The sequence below is a fragment of the Odocoileus virginianus genome, chromosome 29 (genome assembly GCF_023699985.2).
Source record: "Odocoileus virginianus isolate 20LAN1187 ecotype Illinois chromosome 29, Ovbor_1.2, whole genome shotgun sequence".
Classification (NCBI taxonomy): domain Eukaryota; kingdom Metazoa; phylum Chordata; class Mammalia; order Artiodactyla; family Cervidae; genus Odocoileus; species Odocoileus virginianus.
In genome coordinates this window covers 24,511,167-24,531,530 of record NC_069702.1, presented here as the reverse complement: position 1 = coordinate 24,531,530, position 20,364 = coordinate 24,511,167, and the positions used below count along the sequence as shown (strand labels likewise).

The 20,364-nt window shown below is 44.5% G+C and overlaps 1 protein-coding gene across 2 annotated transcripts in view; it reads left to right on the top strand.

The window, feature by feature from the left end:
- SHROOM3 (shroom family member 3) overlaps positions 1-20,364 on the top strand; it is a 318,505-nt gene that overhangs the window by 105,898 nt on the left and 192,243 nt on the right. For both annotated transcript variants that reach the window (XM_020894678.2, XM_070458265.1), the window contains exon 2: positions 3,361-3,515. In XM_020894678.2, the coding sequence (XP_020750337.2) occupies positions 3,361-3,515 (155 nt within the window). The remainder of the gene's footprint in view (positions 1-3,360; positions 3,516-20,364) is intronic.

The following is a 20,364-nucleotide window of genomic DNA, read 5'->3' as shown; positions in this document are numbered from 1 at the left end:
ACACATAAATGCATACACACACACACACACACAGGTCTTCATTGACTTACAATGAGGTTATATCCCAATACCCTCATTGTAAGTTGACAATATTATTACATCGAAAATACATTTGATACATCTAACCTACTGAACTTAGCTTAGCCCACCGTAAACATGCTCTGAACACTTAACATTAGCCTACAGTTGGGCAAATCATCTAAAATGAAGACTGTTTAATAATAGTGCTGAATATTTCATGTAATTTACTGACTGCTATACTGGAAAGTGAAAGCAGGAGGGTAGTAAGGACACAGAATGGCTTTAAGTCTATCAGTCTTTATCCCGGTGATTGCTTAGCTGACTGCAAGCTGTGGCTGCTGCTACCGCCCAGCATCATGAGAGAGTATGCTGCTAGCCCAGGGAAAGCTCAAAATGGGAAGTGCAGTTCCTACTGAATGAGTATCACTTTCACACCACTGTAAAGTAGAAAAATTGTAAATTGAACCACGTTAAGTCAGGGGCCATCTGTATATGACATTCGTAAGCTAAACTGTAAATAGTAGTTGCCTTTATTTTTTTTTAAATAATCAATATTTATTAATATGTATTTGTACTTTTGGCCATGCTGGGTCTTTGCTGCTCTGAGAGGGCTTTCTCTAGTTGCGGTGAGCAGGAGCTAGTCTTCTTGGCCTGCTCGGGCTTCTCACTGCAGGGGCTTCTCTTGTTGCGGAGCACAGGATCTAGGGTGCTCAGCTTGCTTTCGGTAGCTGCAGCACATGGCTGTGTGGTTGTGGCTCACAGGCTCCAGAGCACAGCCTCATTCGTTTTGGCACAGGGCTTAGCTGCCTCTTGGCATGTGGAATCTTCCTGGACCAGGGATCGAACTGGTGTCTCTTGAATTGCAAGGCAGATTTTTAACCACTGGACCACCAGGGAAGCCCTGATGGTGGTTACCTTTACAAAGTAAAATGGAATGAGCCAGGGTATGACTTACTTTTCCCTTTACATACTTTCTGTGTTATTTTTATCCTTCATAATAATTAATGAATATAGTGATTTAATAATAAATTAATGAACACTATCTTAAAAATAAAGTATTAATTTTAGCATACATTATGCTAAAACAAAAGTTAGCAAGGATGCAATTTACAAAATTTTTATAGGAATTTGGATTATTTTATACATATTAAGGCCTACTGAAGGTTTTTGAACATGTGGGCAATTCTGGAGAGTAATTATTGAAAAAAGAATGCTATATGGGTCAGGCTTGTTTACTTGTTTTTGTTTTATTTTTGTCCCTTTTAATTCCATTTTGTCATTACTGACATGCCATAGGATCAAGCATTATTTTGCTCTGTTGGTTTCCAAAGCACTTTGTCAATTAAAAAAGGAAAGCTGCCTATCATTTATTTTATTTTTAATTTGTGGCTGTGCGGGGTCTTTATTGTGGTGTGGGCTTTTCTCCAGTTGCAGGAATCAGGCCCTTCTCTCTAGTTGCGGTGTGTGGGCTTCTCACTGGGGTGTCTTCTTTTGTTGTGGAGCACCAGCTCTAGGGTGCGTGGGTTTTGGCAGTGGTGGCTCACAAGCTTGGTTGCTGTAAGGTATGTGGAATCTTCCTGGACCTGGGATCAAACCTGTGTCTTCTTCATTGGCAGGCAGATCCTTAACCCCCGGACCACCAGGGAAGACCACTTCATCAACCTCTAACATCAGTTACTTGTTTATTCTGTTTAGTGTATGCTCTCTGCCTCTGCCTTAAGCTCCAGAAGAGAAAGGGTTTCTGTATGTCTTACCCAATGTTACAGCCTTAGCTCCTGGAACAACTTCTGGCATAAAGCGAGTGTTGAATCGCTTTTTTGAATGAATTAGGATTTTTAGTAGACTTTATTTATTTAATAAAAAATGCTTCCCTGGTGGCTCAGATGGTAAGGAATCTCTATGCAATGCAGGAGACCTGGGTTTGATCCTTGGATTGGGAAGATCCCCTGGAGAAGGGAATGGCAACCCACTCCAGTATTCTTGCCTGGAGAATCCCATGGATGGAGTAGTCTGGCAGGCTACAGTCTATGCGATCTCAAAGAGAGTCAAACACGACTGATTGGCTAACACTACCCTTGTTAACTCAGTTGCTGCAGTGAGGTAATTTTCTGTTTGGGCTTTCCTGGTGGCTCAGCTGGTAAAGAATCTGCCTGCTATGTGTGAGACCTGGGTTCCATCCCTGGGTTGGGAAGATCTCCTGGAGAAGGGAACAGCTTCTGTATTCTGGCCTGGAGAATTTCATCAGTTTTAAAATTCACAGCAAAGGTGAGCAGAAAGTAGATAGAGCTTCCGTGTACCCCCGCTCCTTGATTGCTTGCATAGCCTCTCCCATTGCCAATCTTCTTGTCACAGTGGTGCATGTGTTATGACTGATGAACCTACAATGACATATCCTTATCACCCAAAGTCCATAGTTGACGTTAGGGTTCACTCTTGGTGTTGTACAGTCTATGGTATAATGTCATGTATCCAACCTTATAGTATCACAGAATAATTTCATGGTTCTAAACATCCTATGTGCTCTGTCTATTCTGCCCATCTATCTAATTACTGATCTTTCTATTGTTTCCATAATTTTGTCTTTTCCAGAATGTCATAGAGTTGGAATCATCCTAAATGTAACCTTTTGATACTGGCTTCTTTCACTTATTAACATGCTTTGAAAGTTCTTCCATGCCTTTTCATGGCTGGTGAGTTCATTTCTTTTTAGTGCTAAATAATATTCCATTGTCTGGATGCACCACCACTTATTTATCCAGTGAGTTATAATTTTGTGTGTGTGCGCTAAGTCACTTCAGTCATGTCCCACTCTTTGTGACCCCATGGACCGTAGCCCTCCAGGCTCCTCTGTTCATGAGATTCTCCAGGCAAGAATACTGGAGTGGGTTGCCATTTCCTCCTCCAGGGGATCTTTCCCACCCAGGGATTGAAACTGTGTCTCTTACATCTCTTGCATTGGCAGGCAGGTTCTTTACCACTAGCCCCACCTGGGAAGCCCCCAAATAGCAGAGGAGGGCATCTAATTTTAGGCAAAAAAAAAAAAAAAGGGAATGAAGAAAGCAATTTCTAAAGCAATAAAACAGTTGCTTTGAGGTACTTGGAGGGGGTGCTGAAGATGGAGGTCGTGAGTGGCTTTTGGATGGAAATCGAGTTCTTTCAGCCCTTCAGCCTCTGTTTCTGAGTGCCTTCTGTGGCTGGCTGGGTGCTGGGTGCTGGAAGGTGTGGAGATAAGAAATCATCCCTGCCTTGTGGATGCTGGGGGTGGGCGTGGCCGCAGCCAGTGGGCGGGCTCTGGGGGAAACAGGCTGCTCACTTGTGGATTCTCCTCTCTTCGAGCAGATCAAAGAAGGGGGCAAAGCGGACCTGGTGAGCTCCAGACTGCGGGCTGGAGACGAGGTGGTGAACATCAACGAGGTGGCACTGAGCAGCTCCCGGAGGGAGGCCGTTTCCTTGGTGAAAGGATCCTACAAGACCCTGCGGCTGGTGGTGCGCAGGTAGGCAGGACGGGTGGGCACCAGGTTCCTCCTGGGCCTCCCCCTCCCATAAAGAGCCTGTTCTTTAAACCTCACCATGTGGATTTTATGGTACCCCACCCCCCACCCCCATCCCCACGTAACTTTCCTTGTTTCTTGCCCATCTTGTGGCCTGTGAAAACATTTTAGATATGTCTGTCTTGTGAAACCCTAGTTTTCCCAGCAGGTGTTGGCTTGGCAGGGTTCACTGTACTTTCCACATTTCTGGGCTTGATGGAAAGTGACCCTGATCCCCGATGTGGTCAGAGCTCTATGAGGTGTTTGCCTCCCTGTGGGACCAGAGAGACAGCCTCAGGCTTGGAGACTTGGAGCGCATTCCACTTACCTGACCTACCCCCGGGGTAGGGGATGTCAAAACAAGTGAATTCCTGCTTTGGTTTGGGTTGTTTTGTTTCTCTGGTTGTGATAGTGATGTTACCTTTGTTGGAAAAGATTTACCTTGTGATTGGTTTATGATGCCTTAAAGTTAGCTTCCTAGTTCCAGGAGAACACCTCTTGGTGGAGGGAATTACCTGTGGAAGGAGTTAAAACATTTTTTTGCCATCATTATTGACAAACCAAGCATTGCTGGAGATGTTTTACATTAACATATATAACTATGTTCATTTAGTCTGCGCAGAATCTGTGAGATAGCTATCATTATCCTCATTGTATAGGCAAGATGGTTAAGCAGGTCCCTGAAGGTTTCGGAGCTGTTAAGTGGACAAGCTACAGAGGAGTCTAGATGCTGCTGGTCCCACTTCCCCAGGCCACTTGAGCCTTATTACCCTGACCTACTAAGTCCTGGGCTTACTCATTTAGGTATTTCTTCATTAATCAGGTTTTGGCTACCTCACATGGCAACTAAATGTTATAATATTTGCGGATGTTTAAGTTGGCTGGAACTTCAGGAGTCATTAATCAAGCCATGCCACTTTTCAGATGTCAACAGTAAGCTGGTCTCATCAGGCCTCACATAGTCTCTTAAGTCAAAGGTCTACAGTCTCTGGGCTTCTGAACAGTCAGTAGAGGCATAAGACTAGAAAGAAAGTGAAAGTCGCTCAGTCGTGTCTGACCCTTTGTGACCCCATGGACTATACAGTCCATGGAATTCTCTAGGCCAGAATACTGGAGTGGGTAGCCTTTCCTTTCTCCAGGGGATCTTCCCAACCCTGGGATCGAACCCAGGTTTCCTGCAATGCAGGATTCTTTACCAGCTGAGCCACAAGGGAAGCCCAAGAATACTGGAGTGGGTAGCCTACCCCTTCTCCAGCAGATCTTCCCGACCCAGGAATCAAGCTGGAGTCTCCTGCATTGCAGGCGGATTCTTTACCAACTAAGCTATGAGGGAAGCCCAGATTAGAAATGAAGTGCACAGTAAATGTGCACTTGAATCATCCCCAAACCATTTCTCCATCCATTCTGGTCCATGGAAAAATTGTCTTTCACGAAATTCGTCCCTGGTGCCAGGAAGGTTGGGGACCACTGTCCTAGAGTTCCATTCACTCCTGCATTCATTTATTCCTTTAAGTTCACTGTCTGAGGCTGTGCTGAGGAGAAAAACTGCTCCTCCCAACCACAAAAAAATAACAGCTGTGGGTGTGGTCCCACCGTGTCCCCAGGCTCCAGTGACTCCCGCAGTGTGCCGGGCTGGGTCTGGTTTCTCTTCGGGGCCTTCTAACTAGGTCTTGCTTCTCTGGTGGCCAGTGATGCAGAGCGGCTCAAAGCGTAGGCGCCAGAGTCAGATTGGGCCTGGGTTCAAATTCTAGGGCTGTCCTCTTCTACTCATGTGATCTTGGGAAATTACTTAGCTTGATTGAAGATGCCAAAGAATGCCCAAACTACCGCACAATTGCACTCATCTCACACGCTAGTAAAGTCATGCTCAAAATTCTCCAAGCCAGGCTTCAGCAATACGTGAAACGTGAACTTCCAGATGTCCAACCTGGTTTTAGAAAAGACAGAAGAACCAGAGATCAAATTGCCAACATCCACTGGATCATCAACAAAGCAAGAGAGTTCCAGAAAAACATCTATTTCTGCTTTATTGACTATGCCAAAGCCTTTGACTATGTGGATCACAATAAACTGTGGAAAATTCTGAAAGAGATGGGAATACCAGATCACCTGACCTGCCGCTTGAGAAACCTATATGCAGGTCAGGAAGCAACAGTGAGAACTGGACATGGAACAACAGACTGGTTCCAAATAGGAAAAGAAGTATGTCAGGCTGTATATTGTCACCCTGCTTATTTAACTTATATGCAGAGTACATCATGAGAAACGCTGGGCTGAAAGAAGCACAAGCTGGAATCAAGATTGCCGGGAGAAATATCAATAACCTCAGATATGCAGATGACACCACCCTTATGGCAGAAAGTGAAGAGGAACTAAAGAGCCTCTTGATGAAAGTGAAAGAGGAGAGTGAAAAAGTTGGCTTAAAGCTCAACATTCAGAAAACTAAGATCATGGCATCTGGTCCCATCAGTTCATGGGAAATAGATGGGGAAACAGTGGAAACAGTGGCTGACTATTTTTTTGGGCTCCAAAATCAGTGCAGATGGTGAGTGCAGCCATGAAATTAAAAGACGCTTACTCCTTGGAAGGAAAGTTATGACCAACCTAGACAGCATATTAAAGAGCAGAGACATTACTTTGCCAACAAAGGTCCGTCTAGTCAAGGCTATGGTTTTTCCAGTGGTCATGTATGGATGTGAGAGTTGGGCTGTGAAGAAAGCTGAGCACCAAAAAATTGATGCTTTTGAATTATGGTGTTGGAGAAGACTCTTGAGAGTCCCTTGGACTGCAAGGAGATCCAACCTGTCCATCCTAAAGGAGATCCTGGGTGTTCATTGGAAGGACTGATGCTGAGCTGAAACTCCAATACTTTGGCCACCTCATGTGAAAAGCTGACTCATGTGAAAAGACCCTGATCCTGGGAGGGATTGGGAGCAGGAGGAGAAGGGGACGACAGAGGATGAGATGGTTGGATGGCATCACCGACTCGATGGACATGAGTTTGAGTAAACTCCGGGAGTTGGTGATGGACAGGGAGGCCTGGTGTGCTGCGATTCATGGGGTCGCAAAGAGTCAGACACGACTGAGCGACTGAACTGAACTGAACTAATTGAAGATTCAGTTTCCTTATTTTTAAATAGGGATTAAAATACCTACTTTACAAGGTGATTAGAGTGACATAAATACTCTACATGGTTACTCTTGGTAACAACAGATGTTGCTGCTATTATTTTTATTATTTTGGGCCAACTCTAGGCATTATATGTGGGTCAGTATTTGAGCAAAGCAAGCATTCATCCTGAATACAGTGACCGATTTCTCAAATAGATGGGTAAGGAAGGCTCAGGACCATTAGGCCTATTCCATGTATCCTGAAGAGTATTGAAAGCTTTGAACTCACTTTGATATTGGAACCCAAAGCCAGTTTGAGAGCTCTAGCATGTATCTGTTGAGGATTGATGGCAGAATCCACACTCAGAATGTTTTGACGGGACTCTGGTTATCGATTAGCCCCTGAAGAGGGCTGCCTTGGTTCCCACTATGAACAGTGGTCATGCTGGCTTCCGGTTATGCCTTCTAGTTGATGGTGACACGAGGTTTGAATTATTTTGTCTAGCAGAACAGGCAACAGACAGTCCTGGGATTGAAATCTGGCTTTGTTGTTTGCAAATTGTGTGACCTCAGGTTCTCTTTTATAAAGTAATAATAGGAAATAATAATTCCTGCCTCACAAGGGAATTGTGAAGATTTAATGTACAAAGTCTAAGTACATAGAAAATGTGCACTGTTTGCTCATTATTATTCTGAATTGGGTTAGAGGCAGACAGCGATATGGAGTATCGTCCTATTGCCGAACATGCTGGTTGCCTGGTTATCAAGAAGCCCCCACCCTCACCCTCTCGTGGAATTTAGGAATGTTAATTCACATCATCGAAAGACATACACCAGAATGTCAACACATTAGCTCATTTTGAAGAATGCAACTCTAAGTGGAATAAATATCCCAAGGTGACCAAGAATCAGTATACTTTATCCCCACAGGAAAACGAAATAGGAAGTCTGACCATAACTAGGTCAGGAGGTTGCGTGCTGATCTCAGACTGAAGAGTGGGTTTGAGGCGCCAGAATGTGCTGGCCTCCCCGCTGTTGGTCAGGTGGCCCATCTTTCCATGAGGAACACATCTGCCAGGCGGGCCAGATGCCCGCGCTGTTGAATCAGGGCCCTTTCCCCTCTGGACTGCAGGGAAGCATTCTGCCAAAGCGCTTCTCTCCCATCTGGTGACTTCTCTGCCCTCCGCTCGGAATCCCCTTTCTGATTGACACATTCTTTCTTTAGATATGTTAATGGGATCGATAAAGTTACTAAAGAGTCCTTGCACTCTGTGCTTTTGCTGTGGGAAACATTTTGTCTCTAAGATCCCTTTTGAATTTGTCTTATCTCGTCTATTATGTGTTGGGTGAACTCTCCGAAAGAAGGTAGTCTTTACTCCTCATACATCTTTACCAACTGAGCTCCCAGGGAAGCACATATTTAGAGATGGGGATTTATGAACATGCTCTGGTAGATGTTGGATGGACATTCCGCCCCTACATTGCAGAGAACTGGGTAGACGCCCTTATACTCTGGATTAATCTGGCTTTGTATTTAGTAGAGCTGTTGCTTTCTTGAGGTCTTACCTTTATATCTTGGCACATGTCATGTCCAGAAATGTCATGTCATGTCCAGAAATGTCATTTCATTTCCTTTCACTTGATTCTGACAGAGAATCACTTGTGATATTTCATTTACTTGTGTCTGACTCTTTGTGATCCCATGGACTGTAGCCTACCAGGCTCCTCTGTCCATGGAATTCTCCAGGCAAGAATACTGAAGTGGGTTGCTCTTTCTTCTCCAGGGGATCCTCCCAACCCAGGGATCAAATCCAGGCCTTTCACATTGCAGACAGATTCTTTACCATTTAAGCTATCCAGGAAGCCCATTTTATTGACTAGCTTTCCTTTTTTTCCTAAGTGATCTTTGTATTTTTGAAAAAAGATATATGTGGCTTCCAGGAAACATGATCAGGGAATCTGTTTCCTGGAGAAATCATTTGTATAGTGAAAATGTATATATATCAGCATTTCCATCTGTACCTGCCTCCTTTTCTCTTAAAGTTAGTTTTGGGTGGACAGGGGCAACACCTCAGGTTGGCAGGCTTCCTCATCCATCATAAATATGTCAAGAATGCAGATCAGGGTAGTGGTGTTTATATAAGTTTTGAGAGTGTTTTACCCAGTGACTAAAAACAATCAAAAGTAAAACCACCTTCTTAAAAGGCTACAGTGACAAGAGAAATGCAGAATTTCAAGTGAGTTGTGGGTCAGTGGCCTTAGGAGATCTGCTGACCCATAAAGAAGGCAGGGTTTAGTCCTCTGGGAGGAGGGAGTGAATGGGTGACATGGATGTTCTAGGACAGAGAATGTGTCTGCTGCTGAATACACAGAGGTCTGCAGCTAGTGGTGGATAAATGGAGAAGAAATGATACAATGTGAAGTGAGCCAAAGAAAAGATCTTCAAAAAGGAAAACATACATCTCCTAGTTGAAGGGAAACTGAAGAAGGAAGGACAGTACAAAGGATGTAAATTAGGAAAGCAGACAGGTACACAAATAAGGGTCAGTACTCAAGACCCTCTCTAAAATCTTCGGAGACTTTATTTAGCAGATATCTGTGAAGCATGTCCTATAGCCACTAACGTTTAGAATGAATGGAAAGCAAAGACAGAGGAAAGGGTCTTCTGGTTTCATTTAAATCCCTGGGGTGATTCAAGGTTCTTTCAGTACAGGGAATACTCACTGCTGTTTGCAAATAACCTACATTTTAAATTAAAAAAATCGGAGGCTATGTTTCCCTTTCAGGACAAACTGTTAGGGTTAACTGCTGGGGATGCATCTAATCTCATGTTTTCATTCTGAGTTGGAGCTCTGATTCCTGTCCTGAATCAGATCCTCAGAAAGGCCTTGTAACCAGTGGATTTGTAACCTCAGTAGAATGTCCCCCAACCCCCATTTTTCTTGGCAAATCCAACCCCCCAAACTTCTGCATCGAGGTGCTAACTTGGCCAAATATTATCCTACTCCTAAATTTGGTATCCATGGTTGGTTTGGCAAAGAAAAGTTTTGGGGATATTTTTCATGGTAAATGTTTTGTAATTTTTTTGCAAGACTCATGTAAGCCATTGGGAAGTAGAATGCATCCTTTCCAGGAGAAAGGACATGTGAGATGGTGATGCGGGCTTGATGCTGCCTGGAAAACGAGTCATTTAATTTATTTGATTCTCACCTCAAAGGATTGTAGTGAGAATTAAATGAGAAATATGTACGTTCACTATATAGTGTAGGTGATTGAAGAATGAACACTTGAAAAGAAATTGTGTATTTGTGAAATAAATTGCTTCTTTTTTATATATATTTTTTGCTGCCTCCCAATGTCTTTTTAAAAATTATTATTAAACTTTTTATTTTGTATTGGAGTATGGCTGATTAGCAATGTTATGACAGTACAGGTGGACAGCAGAGAGCCATATATATACATGTATCCATTCTCCTCCAAGCTCCTCATCTATCCAGGCTGCCACATAACATTGAGCAGAGTTCCCTGTGCTATACAGCAGGTCCTTGTTGGTTATCCATTTTAAATACAGCAGTGTGTACTGGTCCATCCCAAAGTCCCTAACTTTCCCTTCTCCCCATTCTTCCCTCCTGCCAACCATAAGTTCATCCTCTAGGTCTGTGAGTCTGTTTCTGTTTTGCAATACACTGCCTGTTACAAGAAGCCCATTTTCCTGTCTAGAACATAGCACACGATTAGAGGTTCCATTGAATGGGAAGGGTGTGTGGGGAAGTGCCCTTTCTGGGCAGCATGTATGATTCGAAACAGTAGACAGAGGGTGGAGAAAAGTGAGCCCCTTTTAAAATGAAATCTCACTCCTGAATCTTCCCACTATCCTTGCAAATTTGGAATAGCTTCTCCCCTTCCCATTCACTTAGTCTATGAGCTTACATTACTTTACCAACAAAGGTCCATCTAGTCAAAGCTGTGGTTTTTCCAGTAGTCATGTATGGATGTGAGAGTTGGACAATAAAGAAAGCTGAGTGCTGAAGAATTGATGCTTTTGAACTGTGGTGTCGGAGAAGACTCTTGAGAGTTTCTTGGACTGCAAAGAGATCCAACCAGTCCATCCTAAAGGAAATCAGTCCTGAATATTCATTGGGAGGACTGATGCTGAAGCTGAAATTCCAGTACTCTGGCCACCTGATGCGAAGAACTGACACCTTAGAAAAGACCTTGATGCTGGGAAATATTGAAGGTGGGAGGAGAAGGGGCCGATAGAGGATGAAATGGTTGGATGGCATCACCTACTCAATGGACATGAGTTTGAATAAGCTCTGGGAGTTGGTGATGGACAGGGAAGCCTGGCGTGCTGCAGTCCATGGGGTCGCCAAGAGTCAGACACGACTGAGTGACTGAACTGAACTGAGTTGATGAGCTTACATGTTAGAAGGGAACTTTTTTTTTGGCTGTGCCATGTGACCTGTGGGATCTCAGTTCCCTGACCAGGGATTGAACCTGGGCCAGGGAACTCCTGGGACTGTTGATTTTTTTATTTGACTGAATACATATGTTTGAGGAGAAGGAGTAGTAAAAGAAGATCACATTTTATGGAAAAGTGAGATTGAGGAGAAAGGAGGGTGACTTTGTTAACACAAGCAAACAATAATCATTTGTCTAAAATACAAGTACTCCTAGGCTTCGTGCCTTGCGTTTGGACTCAGATTCCTGTCCTGAATTGAATCATCAGAATTAGCAGGGGCCAGAGTGAAAATCTGGGTCTTGTCCCTTTCAGCCCAGAGCATTGCCTGGAGGTAGACATGATGAAACTGCATCCAAAGATGTGTAGGGACTTGCCCAAGGCCACATGCAAGTAGCCTAAAGGAGCATGGAGGTCTCTGAGAAGTAGGTTTTGGAACTTTTGGCATCTCAAGCAGTGAGCTAGTGCTTTTCACCCGGCTGCCTTTTCCCTTAGAAATATTTGTGATGCTTACAAAAGAGGCAATGGGACTTCCCTGGTGGTCCAGTGGTTAAGGCTCCTCCTTGCCAATGCAAGGCCACAGGTTTGATCCCTGGTCAAGGCATTAAGATGCCATTTGGCACCACCAAAAGATAAAAAGTAAAATAAAAGCCTTTGAAGATTTTTTTTAAAAAGTTTCAAATTAAAAAAAAAAAAGGCAAAAAAACAAACCCAGAAAAAACAAATAAACTGATTTTTAACTCATCTAGGAAAAACTAGATTCCCCACTGACCTTGAACTTCCTGGGGAGTTCAGAGGAAATGCATCTCACCGCCCTGTGCACCCTGCTGGCGGGAGGCTCTCCATTAGCCTCTGAAAATAAACCTATTTGTTGCCTTACAGCCGCTGCCTCCATCCGAACAAAAATGGTGATGAGATTAAGTTCACCACCACCCTTGGCCCACGCTTCCCAGAGCAGACCATCCCACATTTCTGAGGGTTAGCAGCATAATTCTTTTTATAAACGGGCGGATGACTTAATCGGAATGGAATGGGATGGGTGGCTCCCACACCTGCTACCTCCGTGTCAGGTTTCCATGACCTTTTTATGTCTGGATTGAGCTGTGAGACTGTAACTCGCCAAGGATTTGCAAGTCAGTGATCTTGTAAGAAGAATCTGGTAATGAGCACCATGCTTTAAAGGTCCTCTTGAAGAATACAAAATTAATTCCAATAATTATTCATTAAAAAAGGAATTTTTGCAGATCAGTTCCTTTTCCAACTCATGGTTACATTTTATTTAAAAAGAAAGAAAGAAACACTTTCTTCCATATTATCACTATCCCCTCCCCATGTTCTGCACACATTTTTGCCACCTACCTGCCCCAACACCTGCCTTACTCTTTTCACTTTAAAAAGTGGCTATATTCTTAAAGCATCTTAGTCTTACTTTGCTTAACCACCTAACATCTTTTTGAAACTAAAACAATTTAAAGAAATTGTTCTTTAAGAGCCCTGAAAAGCAAATTGAAAAGTAAATCCCTATTTTTAAAGCAACACAGTTTGAAGAGAGGGTGGAAAGTTTTCCAGAGCATGAAAAACATCTGTTGTGTGTGTTTTTTCTTATATATTAGCTGTCTTTAAGCCAGCCTGTGCCACCTCAAGCTGCCAGTTCTCAGATATGAGATGACAAACAGCTTGGGAAGAGAAGTCCACGGCATGGGGATTCCAATCGCAGCTCTGCTGTATACTAGTCATGGTACCGCGAGCTCAGATCAATCCCTCTGCGATTAGGTTTCTTTCTTTTTTTAAATTAATTAATTTATTTATTTTTGGCTGCCCTGGCTTCTCATTGTGGTGGTTTCTCTTGCTGCAGAACACAGTCTCTAGGCACCTGGGCTTCAGTAATTGTGGCTCTCAGGCTCTGAAGCATAGGCTCGGTAGTTGTGGCAAACAGGCTTAGTTGGTCTGGGTAATGTGGGGTCTTCCAGGGACGACCCACATCGGCAGCTGGATCCTCAGCCAGTGGACCACCTGAGAAATCCCTGACTGCGTTTCCCTGTGTGTGTCAGTCGTTCAGTCGTGTCCAACTCTTTTCGACCCCGTGGACTGTAGCTCGCTAGGCTCCTCTGTCGGCATACTGGAGTGGGTTGCCATTCTCTTCTCCAGGGGATCTTCCCAACCCAGGGATCAAACCTGGGTTTCCTGCATTGCAGGCAGATTCTTTACTGTCTGAGCCATCAGGTAAGCCTTTTCTTATGATTGTCCTATTTAAGGCACTAATTTGACTTGTTTGTGTAAATGAGGGCATAGGGATTTTAAGTTTCTGATTATACCCTTTTTGCTCAGAGGAAATGTAGTTTGAAAGACAGTACAACTAGGCCCAAGTTCGGAATGAGAATTCAAAGAAAAAGACCACATTCTCTGCAGAAATTGAGTAGGAATCATTCTGATTCTGAAACACATCAGAGCTCCTTGGTGGGAGGCTGAACACAGAAGAGGACCCTCAGATTGCAGAAGGGAGCTCTGAGACAAGTGTCTTTCATCTCCTGGTGTATGAAATTTAAAAATGGCTAGGTTATATGGGCACATGTATGTAGCACAGGCTGAGTCATTTGAAAAGGTAGTGTTCTTGAGCATAAGATGGGGCCTTTAGGGAAAATCATGATGTCAAAAGGTAACTCTCAGGTAGACAGGCAGGAGTTGAGGACAAATAGAAAAGGAACAATAATCCTTTTTAAAAAATTAATTGATTGAATTATTTATTTACTTATTTTTTGGCCACAGTGGGTCTTTGTTGCTGTGAGCGGGCTTTCCCTACTTGTGGCGAGCGGGGCTATTCTCTAGTTGCGATGTGTGGGTTCCTCATTGTGGTGGCATCTCTTATTTTGGCACACAGGCTTAGTTTCCCCAAGGCTTATGGGGTCTTCCCGGACCCAGGGATCAAACCTGTGTCCCCTGCCTTGGCAGGCAGATTCTTTACCACTGGACCACCAGGGACGTCCAGGAACAATACTCCTTTGATAGACAGTTGCACAGCTGTTCCTAAAGCTGCAGGCACTCGGTGACAGCAAATAAATCTCCCCTGGACCAGAAGCCACATGAGAAAGATTTTTGTCCCTTGTGCCTGTATTAGTTGCTCAGTCATGTCCAGCTCTTTGCAACCCCATGAACGCCTCTGTCCATGGGATTTCCCAGGCGAGAATACTGGAGTGGGTTGCCGTTCCCTCCTCCCTTGTAAGTTCCTAGAATTGTCTCTGGGGGTATAAAAGGGGCCTCATGCTGTGCTCTGTGGCTGAGTCTTCTGTTGGGGTGGGGGATTGCAAGAACCAGTGCCCCCTGAGGACATCCCCGGGCAGTAGGGACAGCTCTGAGCTTCTTATACGCACCTCCAGCCCCCCGCCTCTCCAGCCCTTGCGGTGACCCTCTCGCCCGCTGCCCGCTCTCATACTTTGCTCGTCCTTTTGCTCTTTTACTCTCTGCGCTTTTTCACTCAGGCGAGGGCTGCAGATACCTGGGACAGGAACACAAACCCCAAACCGCAGTAGGGTTTGCATCCCCTCAGAGGACCCAGGACTAGTCTTCCCCAGAGGGGGAGTCAGGAGAACTGAGAACTGTGGTAACTTACCCTCTAAGCATTTTTTCCACTTGAGCAAGTGGTTGAGAGGATGGGAAGGAGGCAGCTGAAGTGGCCTCCGACCCCCAGAAGCTTTTCCAGGAGGCCTGGCATCATGGGAATTCGCTCAGTATGCTTTGAGGAGGTATTTCAATCCTGCTGGGACCAGACTCAGAGCAGTTTTTGGCTTGCCTGGAGTCTTAGCTTTGAATGTCACTGTCTAGAAGTCTAGTATTTGATTTCCTGACCAGTTGTTCCTTCCCGTGGAAAATTCATGTAACACATTATTAGGTTTCCTAAGAGGTATGCAATAAGACTCCCTTACTGTAATAAGAAAAGGGACATTTTTCCTGTGGCACATAATGATAACTGCTATTTTAATTCATTGGGTTACATATGCTCACCGGCTATGCACTGAACACTAGCCATGTACAAAGGAATGCTGTATTTTTCCCTATGAAGGAGGTTTGATGATAAAAGACTGCGTTTCATTCCTGGGATAACATGGTCTTACTTCTGACAAATGTATTCCAAGCAGGAGTCACCCCTCCATGCCCAACCAGTAACAACTGGTGCTCAAATATCTGTCTGAACCTTTGTAAAGGGTATGAAGTCTCAGGCTGAGATCACACAAAAGTTATGGCGGAAATCCTTTCTCCCAGTTCTAAATGTGGGGACATTAGTTAGCACAAATCAGTTTGGATGATCCTGGTTTAGAATATGAGCCAATTTGTAGTTCTGCATCCTTGCATCAAAATGGCTTAAAGTTGGGACTTCCCTGGTGGTTCAGTAGTTAAGAGTCTGTGCTTCTAATGGAGGGGGCGTGAGTTCAATCCCTGGTCAGGGAACTAAGATCCCACAGGATGGGCAGCATGACCAAAAAGCAAAACAAACAAACAACAAAAAAAAAATGACTTAAATAGTCCATCTCACACTTTACTACATATTAAAATTACCTAAGGAGTTAATAGCAAATGAACTGATGCCTGGCTCCCCCAAAGATTCTGATTTAATTGATAAGAGACTGTAGCCTGGCGTTGGACATTTTCATAGCTGCCCTCATGATTCTAATGGGCAGTAAAGTTTGAGAACCACTGGTTTAAGCCGTAAGTCAAAGTGATAAAGAGAAACAATGAGTAGCTAGAAACTGACAGGGAGAAGAAAGATACGCAGATATGAGGGGGTCATGAGAATAATAGCAGGAGGAGAATCAAGAAGGCAAATCAGGGGATTCTCTGGGGGTCCAGTGGTTAAGAATCTGCCTTCCAGTGCAGGGGATTCAGGTTCAATCCCTGGTCAGGGAGTTAAGATTCCACATGCTTCACAGAGCAACTAAGCCCATGTGCTACAACTAAAGAGAAGCCCGCATGCCACAACTAAGACCCAGCACAGCCAAATAATAATGCTGGAGGTAAAACGTAACAAGAGTGATTTCAAAAAAAGGGCGGGGGGGAAGTAAATCAAGAAAGGCAAAAAGTAGAGCAGAGCCTTAAGAATGAGGGCAGCAAAAAGGGGTGACAGAGGATGAGATGGCTGGATGGCATCACCGACTCAAAGGATGGAAGTTGGAGCAAACTCCAGGGGATGGTGAAGGGCAGGAAAGCCAGGTGTGCTGCAGTCCACGGGTCACAAAGAGTTGGACATGACTTAGCAACTGAATAACAACACGGTGCAAACACAGAGCCCCTGCTGAGGCCTCCGGACCTCCCAGGACCCAGAGAGGCCTGCAGGGCACTGGCTGCTCCAGTAGTGGTTTTTGCCGTCCCGTTTCTATGACATCTGTTTCTCATGACTGCTGTATGGAGTGCCACTTCTTAAAAAGCTGATCAAGTGACACGTGGGCGTGGGCAGGGGCACACTTGTCTGGCCCTCCTGGGAACACCTGTGGCCCAAGCTGTTATCACGTGCCATTGCTCCGGGAGCTCATCTTTACTGGCAGGTGTTGGGGCTGCTGTTTTGAGGGGGTGGCACCACAGCCATCACACTGCAGTTGCTGTGGTCACTCTACATGCCATTTCTGAATGGTGCCCCCGTGAAACCAACCGTGAATGAAAGATGGTTTGATGCCATCGAACTTAATCTAATGAGATGTACAGTGTGAAGACAACATCTAGAGGTCCCTAGAGATGGTGCTCTGTGATGACCTGGAGGTGTGGGATGGGGGGAGGGATAGGAGGGAGGCTAAAGAGAGACTATATATGTACATATAGCTGATTTGTTTGCAAGAATACACAGAAGAACTGTACAAAAAAGATCTTCAAGACCCAGATAATCACAATGGTGTGATCACTCACCTAGAGCCAGACATCCTGGAATGTGAAGTCAACTGGGCCTTAGAAAGCATCACTACATCAAGGCTGTATATTGTCACCCTGCTTATTTAACTTATATGCAGAGTACATCAGGAGAAATGCTGGGCTGAAAGAAGCACAAGCTGGAATGAAGATTGCTGGGAGAAATATCAATAACCTCAGATATGCAGATGACACCACCCTTATGGCAGAAAGTGAAGAGGAACTAAGAAGCCTCTTGATGAAAGTGAAAGAGAGTGAAAAAGTTGACTTAAAGCTTAACATTCAGAAAACTAAGATCATGGCATCTGGTCCCATCACCTCATGGGAAAGAGATGGGGAGACAGTGGAAACAGTGTCAGACTTTATTTTTGTGGGCTCCAAAATCACTGCAGATGGTGAGTGCAGCCATGAAATTAAAAGATGCTTACTCCTTGGAAGGAAAGTTATGACCAACCTAGACAGCATATTAAAAAGCAGAGACATTGCTTTGCCAACAAAGGTCCATCTGGTCAAGGCTATGGTTTTTCCAGTGATCATGTATGGATGTGAGAGTCGGACTGTGAAGAAAGCTGAGAGCTGAAAAATTGATGCTTTTGAACTGTAGTGTTGGAGAAGACTCGAGAGTCCCTTGGACTGCAAGGAGATCCAACCAGTCCATCCTAAAGGAAATCAGTCCTGAATATTCTTTAGAAGCTGAAGCTGAAACCCCAATACTTTGGCTACCTCATGGGAAGAGTTGACTCATTGGAAAAGACCCTGATGCTGGGAGGGATTAGGAGCAGGAGGAGAAAGGGACGACAGAGGATGAGATGGCTGGATGGCATCACCGACTCGATGGGAATGAGTTTGAGTAAACTCCGGGAGTTGGTGATGGACAGGGAGGCCTGGCATGCTGCGGTTCATGGGGTTGCAGAGTCGGACACGACTGAGCTACTGAGCTAAACTGAATGGCTGATTTGTTTAGTTGTACAGCAGAACTAACACAACATTGTAAAGCAATTATACTCCAATAATAAAATTTTTAGAAAAGAAGCCCTCAGTGAAGCGAGCACTTGAGCTTGTTTTATTTATTTCATCCATCCCTGTTTTTAAAAATCACACTTTGTATAGTCTTAGCACCAGTTAGACCCATGTCTCTTATGTCCCCTGCATTGGCAGGCAAGTTCTTTACCACTAGTGCCACCTGGGAAGCCCAAATGCTAGGGAATTAAATAATGTTATGTCTTATTTAATTCTAACTGCTTCAAGATCACATGTGGCCTAGTAAGGTCCTGGCAAGAGGTTTAAAGTATAGGTTTAGAAACACTAAAAACCCCACGCAGGTGCTTAGCTTTCAAAGGCTGGGAACCCCTGGGTCTGTCTGGCTAGACATGACGCCTAAGGTTCTTTCTTCTGTAAAGCTTCCCTGGTGGTTCAGATGTTAAAGAACTTGCCTGCAATGCAAGAGACCCAGGTTTGATCCCTGGGTCGGGAAGATCCCTTGGAGAAGGGAATGGCTACCTGCTCCAATACTCTTGCCTGGAGAATCCCCATGGACAGAGGCTACAGTCCGTGGGGTTGCAAAGAGTTGGACACGACTGGGCCACCTGTCATCTCACGGTTCTGTTAAATCTCTGGCATCCTAGCATGTGGCAGTTTTGAGGAGCCTAGTGTGTCCTTAGTAAAAGGCTGGAAGACCAGCCTCACTCTGCTTCTGCTTCTGTCACTAGCATTTTTTGTTCTGCGGCCCACTGATCTAGAACCCACCGTCACCCTTTCCACTTGCTGCCAGATTGTCTGTATAGTTCATCCGTGCATTTGAAAGATGCCATTTCTCCAGACCCCCTCATTCTGCTGTTAAACTCCTGTCTGATGCTGTGTTGGCTTAGCAAGCAGGATGTGTGAAATTATCCCTGGGACGGTTGCTTGATCAGTGTATTTATGGTTTATGGGGGAGGGTTGCTTCATTGTTTTCGTGAAGAGTGTGACTCTGACCTTTTTAAAAAATATTTTATTTTTGATTGTAGGATAATTACCTTACAGTATTGTGATGGTTTCTGCCATATATCAACATGAATCTGCCACAGGTATACATATGTCCCCTCCCTCTCCTACCCGCCTCCCACCTCCCTCACCTCCCACCCCCCTAGGTTGTCACAGAGCACCTGGGTTCCCTGCGTCATATAGCAAACTCCCACTGGCTATCTATTTTGAAAGGATTTTTTGAATCTTTCCTTAAAGGTGTCTCTTGGGAATCAGCCTTTGGTATTTATTGATTATGAATGAACGAAGTTGACAAATCCTTTGACACGGAAAATCCTCTTTTGTGGAGCTGTCCCTGGAGTGAGATGTTTTTATAACCTTCTGTTCTTCACCCTCATGACTTTAAAGGAGCAAAAGATGAAAGAGAATCATTGTTTTTCACTAGCAGCTGAGTATTATTTACATTAAAAAAAATAAGTTAAAATTTTTTAATCAATTTTACTCTTTGACTTATTCCCTTGCTTCCTTCAGGTATTTGCTCAAATGTCAGCCTTCCCTGTATAGCCAGTTAAAAAATTGCAGCAGCAGCCCCCAAATTATTAAAAAAGGGGACTTACTTGGTATTCCAGTGGTTAAAATTTGCACTTCTACTGCAGCAGGTATGGGTTCAATCCCTGGTCGAGGAACTAAGATCCTGCATGCTGCATGTCACAGCCAAAAAAACCCAAAAACAAACTGCAGCTTTCTTCCTACATGTCTCCAACCCTTTTTATTTTCACTTACGAGACACAGACTCCTAAAGTTATTCATTTCATTTCCTCTCGTTGGATGATAAACTCAATGGCAGAGATTTTGTTCCGTGTGGCGTCCCCGGTGCCAGGAGTGGTCCTTGGCACATGATACGTGCTCTGTGAATGTTTGTGGAGGAAAACATACCCAATGAAAGCAAAAGTGTTCCCAGTAGCAGCTGTGCGGCCCAGTGGATGTGAGCACAGCCTCTGAGCCAGGTTGCCAGACTTTGAATCCCAGCTTTAGCATTTGCTGGTCGAGTGCCTTAACCTCTGACAGTTTTATTATCAGTAAAGTGGATGTAACAGCAGTCTCTCCCTCACTGGTGTCGTAAGCTGCTATATAAACATTGACTGTCTTGGATCTTGTCACTGGAGAGGGTGTGCACTCTCTCTCAACTGAGGGTTTCTTTTTTTCTTTTTTTGCCACACCTCGCAGCATGCCGGATCGAGGATCAAACCTGTGCCCACTGCAATGGAAGGGCAGAGCCTTAATCCCTGGACTGCCAGGGGAATCCCCAGTGGAGGTTTTTAAAGCTGGTCAGCTGCAAGCTTGCCAGCCATGAACCACCTTTACCATCACATGGTGACTCCCTATCTGGGT